Here is a 9614-nt window from a genome sequence, read left to right as displayed (position 1 = left end):
GGGGTAAAAAATCCGCAATTAGGGGGTACAAAATACTGAAAAAGGCTCAGTTTTGTACTCCCAAACTGTGAGTTTTGTACCCCTAAATCATTTTGTACCCCTTTGTACCCCCGAATTGTTGTACCCTCCAAACGTTTTGCCTGAAAAAAAGGTGAAGCGTTCTCTATAAGTATACAGGTATTGTAATCACTTCCCTATTTTTTCAAGGTGATTTGAAACCAAAGGCTTAGAATTAAGGCTGTGTGTGGGTTTTTTTAATATCTGAATTTCAGAAACCCTAACAATCTGTAATCAGAAAATCCAGGAACATTCTAGAAAAAACAAGAGATTCTACATGTGGGCATCTATTCGAGAAAGTACGGTATTCGAAAATTCCGATATCAGGAAAATATAACTTTCGAAAATGAAAAAAATCGGAAATTGGTTTGAGCCCCGGCAGGGGGCTCAAACCAACTGGTTGTTATATAAGAATGAAAATAATAAAAAAACAAAGAAATCAAAATGGGCTACTGGCCAGATGACGTTGAGTCGATGGTTCATCGAATTCAAGATGATCGTCAAGACTTGTGGAATGACAAAAAAGCAGATTTGATCGCAGAGGAGTTGAAGAAAATGTGGGAGGTAAGTAGTGGGTTTTCTAGGCCATTTTTTTTTCAAAAAAAGTTTCCAGCGATTCCCTGTACATTATGGTTTATGACGAGTGCGGTGGATACGACAACCACTCGTTCTATGCATCCGTAGACCAGACATTCTACTCGTTTCGACGTGGAGGGTGCAATGTAGTCGTCTACCGTAGTACCGAGTGGAATTCTGGAGGAAAGGATCATCTAGAAATTATCAAACTGCAAGTGGAATCTTGTAGAATTGGAGCGATTCCGGAGTGAGTTTTTTGGGGGACTAGTTTTCGCATTGTGAAGTTTCTTAGCCAGATTGTTCACCTTGTTTTCAGGCTATACACATATGATGGCATCCCAAAATGGCTCATGGAGTATCGAATTCAGAATTCAGGATTCATTGGAATGGTTGGGACGTGGCGAAATGCAATCGTTCGATCTGTAAACAGTAACACCGTATGGGGACCTGGTTGGTGGATAACTGCCACGTGTTATGATTGGGACACACTGGAAAACACTGATACTAAATTCACATTAATTGATGGATGGCAATAAAATTTTATTTTTCGATTTTCCATGTTTTCGTACTGTATTTCCTTAGACCACCCAAACCGTCCACTTCGAGCCCTTATATCTCGGTCACTGTTAAAGATACAGAAAAGTTGTCAATTGATAAAATATTTACCACATTATCATCAACATTTTATTAGTTCACAAAATTATTATATCTTTTCATAGGAGCCGGGGGTATCAGCCTACAGAATTTTTCGGTACTTGCACTATGAGCCCATAAATCTCGATTCCTGTGAAAGATACCAAAATTTTGTCAACTGATAAAATGTTCCTCATATTATTCCCTATATTTTATCAGTTGAAAACATTTTGATATCTCTTATAGAAACCGAGGTAATTGAGGCCAAAGTTGGGTGATCTTCTACTAAAAGAAATACGGATTTTCCTATTTTTTTTTCTGGAATTGTTATTGTTTCTATGCATTTCGATTTCGAATGATCAATGAACATTATTTTTATGCATTTTCCCGAATGTTTTGAATTACGAAACTGTTAAGATACGCTTTGAATCAGCAAAAAACCCGATGAGTCATTAGGCGCGCGTGCGGTCAGTCGCGAGAGACTATCATTTTTGTTTGCATTGCATCCATCTCAGCAATTTTTCGTTAAAAATTGACTTGTTTTAACGTAAAAAACCAAAATTTCGGCCAATTTTCAGCCTTTATTTTTTCAGTAAGTTCAAATATAAGCGCGCCCCATGGCCACGCGCGAGAGAGTGAGAGTGCGCAGAGAAAAAGAGCGGCAACTTAATTTTCAATGACCCATTTTAGTGGATTTCAAGCGATTTTCAACGATTTTTTACGGTTTTTTGCTAGATTTTTTGTGTTTTCTGGCGAAAAAATGTTGAAAATATTAATTTGGTTCTTAGAAACGATAGTTGACAGCGAAAAAAATCGATATTGTTTCAGAATGGCCGAATTCTCACTCCAAGCCGTTTTTCCGTCGCTTCCACGGACTCAACGGGGTTCTGCGGTTGTTTTGGGTAAGTATTGGTTAAGAAAATCGATTTTAACCACTAGTTTTTACCTAAATTGAAAGATTTTCCAGGTAAAAAGGCTTCTGGAATTTTGAAAATTGCGAAATTTTTCCTTAATTCTTGGGTCTTTTAGGAACCACTCCAACCGGCGACAAAATCCAATACTGCAATGGAAACTCGGTCTACACGGTCCCTCTGGACGCCCGCAACACCGCTGACGTCTACACCGAGCACGCGCATCAGACGACGTGCGCGAAGACGTCGCCAACCGGATTCTACTGCGCTTCCGGTGACATTCAAGGAAACGTGCGCATCTGGGATACAACCCAGTCGACCCATATTCTGAAGCACACGATTCCAGTGTTCTCGGGTCCAGTGAGGGATATCGCGTGGGATTCAGAATCCAAGCGAATCGCCGCCGTCGGAGAGGGAAAGGAGCGCTTCGGACACGTCTTCTTGTTGGATACGACCACTTCGAATGGATCGTTGACGGGGCAGAGTCGTACGATGAATAGTGTCGATTTCAAGCCAACTCGGCCATTCAGAATTGTTTCTGGATCTGATGACAACTCGGTTGCCATCTTTGAAGGACCTCCGTTCAAGTTTAAGAGTGTAAGAGATGCCTAAAAATCATGAAAAAAACATCAAAATGTGTCGAAGAATAGATTTTTTCAAAAATTGAAGAAAAATTGGCTCAAAATCACCCATTTTCAGCTCACAAGAAGGCTCATTTTGAAGCTAAACTTTCTATTTTTTTGGAAAAATTTTTTATTTTTCCGTAATTTTTGAAACGTTTACTATTAGTTCATTTTCTGCTCACAACGGCGCTTTTCAAAGATCATTTTCATTCATAAAAATTAATTTTTTTCAAAAAAAAAAAACTAAATTTCCAAATTGCAAAAAATGGCTCCAACTTCCAAAAAACCCTCAAACTTCGATTGCTACAGACATGGTTTGACGTGGTGGCCTAACTTTTGCAAGTCGAGTTTTCTAGGACACCACGTCAAAATGACCTAGAAAACGCCAGATTAATATCAGGTCATTTCTAGGCGAATTTAACGCTGTGGCCTAGAAACCCCAACTTGCACAAGTTAGGCATGGAAAAATGAACTAGAGAACACACCAGAGTCATGCTGAATCATTTCTAATCCATTTCAACGTGGTGGCCTAGAAAACACACCAGGATAAAATTTTTCCACCTTTCAAAATCCCTAAATTATCAACAACAAAAAATCGATTCCAGACCTTCCACGAGCACTCGAAGTTTGTCCAATCGGTCCGCTACAACTCCGATGGCTCCCTGTTCGCCTCCACTGGCAGCGATGGCAAAGTGATTCTTTATAACGGCACGAGCGGTGATAAAGCCGGTGTTCTGGAAGATTCCAAGGGCGTGGCTCACTCCGGAACAATCTTCGGTCTCTCCTGGTCCCCTGATGGCTCCAGAATCGCCACGGCGTCGGCTGATAAGAGTGTCAAAATCTGGGATGTTGCTTCTCGGTCCCTGGAGAAGACCATTGTTATTGGAGCGAAGATTGAGGATCAACAGCTTGGAATAATTTGGACGAAGATGGCGTTGATTTCAGTGTCCGCTAGTGGATTCTTGAATTTTTTGAATGCCGATGAGGGGAAAATTGATGACGTCAGACAGGGACACAACAAGGGAATCACGGCGGTGACGATGAGTGCCGATGGAAAACGAATCTTCAGTTCTGATGCTGAGGGACACTTGAGTGAGTTTTATTCTTCAGAATTTTCCCAGAATTCACAAAATGAATATTTCAGCATCATGGGACATCTCAACTGGCGAATCCACCCGCACGTCTCCCCACACCACGATGATCACCGGTGTCAAGCAAGCTCCAAACGGCGACGTCTACACCATTGGCTGGGATGACAATCTCAAAATTACCGATGCTTCTGGAGGCTCCCCAAGAATCTTCTCGCTCCCATCGCAACCCGTTTCTCTGGCGATCGCTGACGACGTCGCTCTCATCGCTTGCTACAAACACGTGGCAGTTTACACCGGCGGAAAGATCGTCGAGAATCCGATTGACTTCCACGCCTCATGTGTGGCTGTTTTCAAGGATACGGTAGCTGTTGGAGGAAAGGACGCAAAGGTGCACGTGTACAAATTGAAAAGCGATGGAGGGTTGGAGCTAGTGAAGGTTCTGGAGCATGGAGCCGAGATTACATCGGTCGCGTTCTCGGATAACGGGGAGTACTTGGTGGCGACGGATTTGGCGCGGAAGGTAAGAGTTTTCTCTCAAAATTTTTATGTTTTTAGGCCATTTCAACATGGTGGCCTAACTTTCGCAAGCTGGGTTTTCTAGGCCACAACGTTCAAAATTGCTTAGAAGTCCCCTGATATTCATCTGATGTGTTTTCTAGGCTATTTTAATGTGATGGCGTAAAAAACCCAATTTGCAAAAGTTAGGCCATCACTTATAAATCTGGTCTACATCACTAATGGCCTAGAAAACGCCAGGAAAATATCAAGCGATTTCTAGGTTTGAGCAATTTTAACTTGGTGACCTAGAAAACTCAACTTGCAAAAGTTTGGCCACCACGTTGAATAGCCTATAAAACAAGAATATCAGGACATTTCCGAGCAATTTAGCATGATAGCCTAACTTTTTGCAAGTTGAGGTTTCTAGGCCACGCTGGGCCTAGAAATAGTCCTATATTCATCTAGTCTGTTTTCTCTGCAATTTTAACATGGTGGCCTAGAAAGCTCAACTTGAAAAGGTTAGGTCACCATGTTATAATGGCCTAGAAAAGCCCAATGAGGTCACCTTTTCTTAATTTCCTAAATTTCGAGGTCATCCCCTACACTGTGGCTTCCGATTTCACGTTGACTCATACCAACTCGTGGACCTTCCACACTGCAAAAGTCTCCAGTGTCGCCTGGTCCCCGGACAACACTCGTCTCGCCACTGGATCCCTGGATAACAGTGTCATTGTGTGGGATTTGACCAAGACTGGAGAGCATCCGGTTATCATTAAAGGTACGTTTAGGACATCTCGATTGGTGGCCCTGGCCTAGAAAGCTCAAATGGCAAAAGGTAGGCCACCACGTTAAAATGTCCTAGAAATGGTCTGATATTCATCTGGAGCGTTTTTAAGGTCTTTTTGACATGGTGGCCTAACTTTTGCAAGTTGAGTTTTCTAGGTCACAAACTTTTCCGGGCTCAGAAATTTTCTAAAAATCGCCAAGTGCGTTTTCTATGTCATTGGTGGCCTAGAAAAATCCCTGGTGGCCTAGAAAAATCATGTTGAGAAAGTTAGGTCACGACGTTGCCTAAAAATACACAAAATTGCCTAAAAATACACAAGGTCGTTTCTAAGCCATTCAAACGTGGTGGCCTAACTTTTGCAAATTGAATTTTCTAGGCCACCACTTTTTTTTTGGAATATGGTCGAATGTGTTTTCTAGGTTATTTTAGCATGGTGGCCTAGAAAACACCAAATGAATTTTGTGCGATTTCTAGGGCATTTACCCTGGTGGCCTAGAAATCGCAAAAGTTAGGCCACCATGTAAAACATCATATTTTTCAGGCGCCCACCCGATGTCGTCTGTCAACGCTGTGCTCTGGCTCGACGAGAAGACCGTCGTCTCGGCTGGCCAGGACTCGAACATCAAAATCTGGGATGTTCCAGTTTGAGAACTTCAAACGAACGTACCATATTTTCTTGTGTAATTGTACTCATAATTTTATTCAGCTTTTAATTTATTTCTTTTTTTCTCTCGCTTGCTCGATTTCTTCTGCTTTTTTCACTTGTTTTATATGGAATGAATGTGATTTTTCTTAAAAGAAAATTATTTATTTGAAAAATTAAAAAATTAGATAATTGCCCTAATTAGAGTCCGCGTCCCTTGAGATCTCCTCTGGAGCGATATGCACTCGAGACGACATCTTCTTTTGGCATCGACAGCAGTAGAAAAATTCTGAAAAATTGAGAATTCATTTTTTTTTCAAAACTAAAAATTTAATTGCCTGTCAACGCATTACGGTAGTTTTGTACAAAAAATAGGATGGGAAGAGGGTCGACAACTGGATAGATAGCATAGACAAATGTCAGAATTGTGGCTAACGATTTGCAATGGATTTCGAAAATCGGGCAAATGAATAGGACACCGAATGGGGCGAAGAGGAGGAAGACGGGGATTACTGTCTGGAAAAATATTTGAGTTTTTAAATGAGCAATGGGAGCGGAATGGTGCTCAATAGATGTCAATAGAGCGCGCTTGCGTTGGTGGAATTTGGAAAAGTTGATTTGAATTTTTTATAAATTTTTAAATTCTTCATTTTCCCAATCCCGAAATCAGTTTTTTTTAAAAAACAAAATTTAGATTTTCAACTTTTCCAGTAATATCGAAATTCTTAAAATTTTCGAATTTTCAAAAATTCCGAAATTCCAAAATTTGAATTTTCTAGAATTTGGAATTGTTTCGAAATTTCGAATTTACAATAATTTTGAGTTTTATTTCGAAAAATTTCCAATTTGTCAAGAATTTCGAGAGTTTTTCGAATTCAGAAATTAGAAACATGAATTTTCAAGATTTTCTAATTTTTCCAGAATTCTAATAGTAAGATTCAGAACGTCGGAAATTCAGAAGCTCAAAAATTCAGAAATTCAGAACTTCTGAAATTCTGAAAAATTCAAAACTTTCGATTTTTCAAAAAATTTCGAACTTTTCTAAAATTTTTTCGGAAATTCAGAAATTTTTTTTTTTTTCGGAAATTTTTTTCGGAAATTCAGAAATTTAGAAATTCAAAAAAATTTTTTTGTTGAAACTTTCGACTTCAAAGAGCGGGAAATTTTGAAGCGAAATTCGGTATTTAGAAATCTTTAAAATTTTTCAAAAAATTCAAAAAAATTCCCTACAAACGCGCTCCAATGCAAACCTCCCCAAAATTACCTGTGCAATCAGCGCCTTGTACAACTGCATTTGTAGTCCTTTTCCATAATTCGAAGACGGGAATTCTTTGATTTTCCCAATACTTTTAATCCCCACAAAAATTAAAATAGAGAATGGAATCGTCATGATAAGAAGATAGAAAACCAATCCAAGTCCACATTTTTGGCTGAAAACTTCTTGACCGTTCGGATCGGGCGCGAAAAATAAAGCGGCTGCGTAGGCGGACCGATTGATATCCAAATCGAAAGCCTCTGCGAGGTCAGGGCTGAAAAATTCCGGATTCTCAATGGAGCACGTTTGCCTTTTTGGGGTCTAATGGAATCGAAAAACCGTTTGTTCGTTATAGTGTAAATTTATGTTCTCTGTACCAATATTCTAGACAATATGACTATTTTTCTCAATTTCCGGTACAAGTTCCTGATGGTTTATTTCTGAGCATCTAATATGTCTAGTCACCATGAATGATATATAGTGAATTGTAAATCACGCGCTCATTATCAATGGAGCACACTTACCCAATATACGCTGACGTTACTGTGGTCATTGGGAACAGAAACCAGGACACTAAGGTCCAACTAACACCTCCTAATAGCGGAATTAAAAACCAAAATGGTAGAAATTTTTTGTCGAAATACTTGATTCGTCCTTGTCGTTCAACGGCGAAATATCGGTAGATGAAGTGAATGGCGATGCCGTAGATGATGACTCCGAAACAGCCCGCCATGGCGCCTAGAAAGTTTTAGGGAATCGAAAATTCAAAAATTTTCAGTTTTCATCAAAACCTTGAAAGTTTAGAAATTTCATCGCAACTCATCGCAGAAATTCAGGAAATAAGAAACTCTAAAATTCAGAAATTCAGAAATTTAGAAATTTGGGAATTAAAAAATTTAGAAAATCAAAAATTCAGGAATTCATTTAGAAATTCAGAAATTCGTACATTCAGACATTCAGAAATTCAGACAGATATTAGAAATCTCAAAACTCAAAACTCTACAAACGCGCTGCAATGCAAAAATCATTCCAGAAAAGTTCCGAAAATTCGAAATTCAAGATTTTCGAAAATGTTGAAATTTCGAGAGTTTATTGGAAAATGAAGAAATTCGGGAAAACTAGTGAAAAAAACGTCAGAAATTTAATAGTTTTTTTAGACGATAATACGGTATTAGACAATGAAAAAAAAATGCCGAACGGACGAAAAACGGATGAACGGGGGATCAACGTTTTTTGTTGAATTTGCTTGAAAATACCGCGCCGCTACCAGCTGAGCTATGCGGTGGATGATACAAATGGGTACGATATTACCGCAAATGTATCAACACTATGACTCAAAAAGCACGCACGCTTCGAACAATCAACCCGGAAGCTTCAATGTATTTTTAACTTAACAGGTGCCATTTTCAATTCAGCTGTCTCAAAAAAACCTTTGGTCTTCCAAACTAAAAACATAAACTTTTTCCGATGACGTTTCCCAGAGCACCCTGGGAGCAGAGATATTTTTTCATTATGAATCACATGTCTAGAATAATAGGGCCCATTTGAAAAATCAAATGCCACAAAGTGCGCTCTAATCCCTAAATCCCAAGTTTCCAAAATTTTCCAAAAAAAATCCCGAAATTCCAAAAATTCTAACGTTTTCGAATTTCCTATTTTTCAGCGGGACCGCCCAATCTCCGTTTTTCGTCTGTCCGGAACTTTTTCCTGTATACAGTGCCGTATTTTGTACAAAAAAAGTTTCAAATTTCTGATTTTTTGAATTTCTACAAACTTTTGATTTTTAGTCGCAAGTTCCACTCCTCGAAGAATTTCTAGTAATCGAATTTTCAAAAAAAATTTCAAAAACTTTTGTTTCAATTTCGCTATTTTCCCCCATTTTCCACAAAAAAGAATTACTTACAAACCATAAACCCCGCAATATCCAAAGGAATATCTCGATTTCTCAAATCCATAATCATAAAAAATGCACTTCGATGAGTATGAATAATCGGTCGGACAATAATATCCATCGTTGAAAAAAGAATGGAGCAGCAACAAAAATAAACCATCAAATGGCGATAATTGCCCATTTTCTTTGCGGATTTTGTGACGATTAACACAATTAGAGTGGTATTGATAAGCGCTGATAAAATCACGGATGAAACTTGAATTCCGTTTTTCAAAAAATCAAAAGTTGCAGGCGTCATGTCCATCTCGGCTTTCCTGGATTTTTTTTTGATCAGCTGAGCTCAATCAAGGAAATCAAATAAAATTGGAGCGGAAAAAATAGAAAATTGGTTCAGGTGAACATAAAAAAGTGGGCGGGGCTTAGCAGGTGAGAGACAGAAAAAAGAATAATTATTGTTTTGAATAAGAAAATTGAAGTTTCTCAATTCTCTGGGGAGTCTAGAAAATAAATGTCAAGTTCTAGAATTTTCCGCAAAGTGATTCAGCGTAATCAGGATTTATTCAAGTTTTGTGAAAAAATTGTATTCAATAAACAAGACTACAGACTACAAAATAGACTGCGAGAATGTCAACAAAAACGACTAGGATAT

General features: G+C 38.8%; 3 protein-coding genes across 3 annotated transcripts; 2 read left to right on the top strand and 1 right to left on the bottom strand.

Moving 5' to 3' along the window:
• Positions 1–501: 501 nt before the first annotated feature.
• Positions 502–1169, top strand: CBG22610 (the record flags this gene model as incomplete). Its single annotated transcript, XM_002638136.1, has 3 exons — positions 502–614; positions 671–880; positions 950–1169. The coding sequence occupies 3 exons, from the start codon at positions 502–504 to the stop codon at positions 1167–1169; spliced, it is 543 nt and encodes a 180-aa protein (XP_002638182.1).
• A 926-nt stretch (positions 1170–2095) lies between these two features.
• Positions 2096–5824, top strand: Cbr-tag-216 (the record flags this gene model as incomplete). The annotated part of the gene is made up of 6 exons (XM_002638135.1): positions 2096–2168; positions 2296–2774; positions 3406–3892; positions 3945–4411; positions 4981–5167; positions 5718–5824. 6 exons carry the CDS (start codon positions 2096–2098, stop codon positions 5822–5824), a joined length of 1800 nt encoding a protein of 599 aa, XP_002638181.1.
• Positions 5825–6016: 192 nt separating this feature from the next.
• On the bottom strand, positions 6017–9263 carry Cbr-str-171 (the record flags this gene model as incomplete). The annotated part of the gene is made up of 5 exons (XM_045238282.1): positions 6017–6108; positions 6158–6335; positions 7084–7348; positions 7599–7812; positions 8978–9263. 5 exons carry the CDS (start codon positions 9261–9263, stop codon positions 6017–6019), a joined length of 1035 nt encoding a protein of 344 aa, XP_045097615.1.
• Between the last annotated feature and the right edge of the window lie 351 nt (positions 9264–9614).

Source organism: Caenorhabditis briggsae (genome assembly GCF_000004555.2).
Source record: "Caenorhabditis briggsae complete genome, chrV, whole genome shotgun sequence".
NCBI lineage: Eukaryota > Metazoa > Nematoda > Chromadorea > Rhabditida > Rhabditidae > Caenorhabditis > Caenorhabditis briggsae.
The sequence above is the reverse complement of the archived record's forward strand: the minus strand, read 5'-3'. Positions and strand labels throughout refer to the sequence as shown.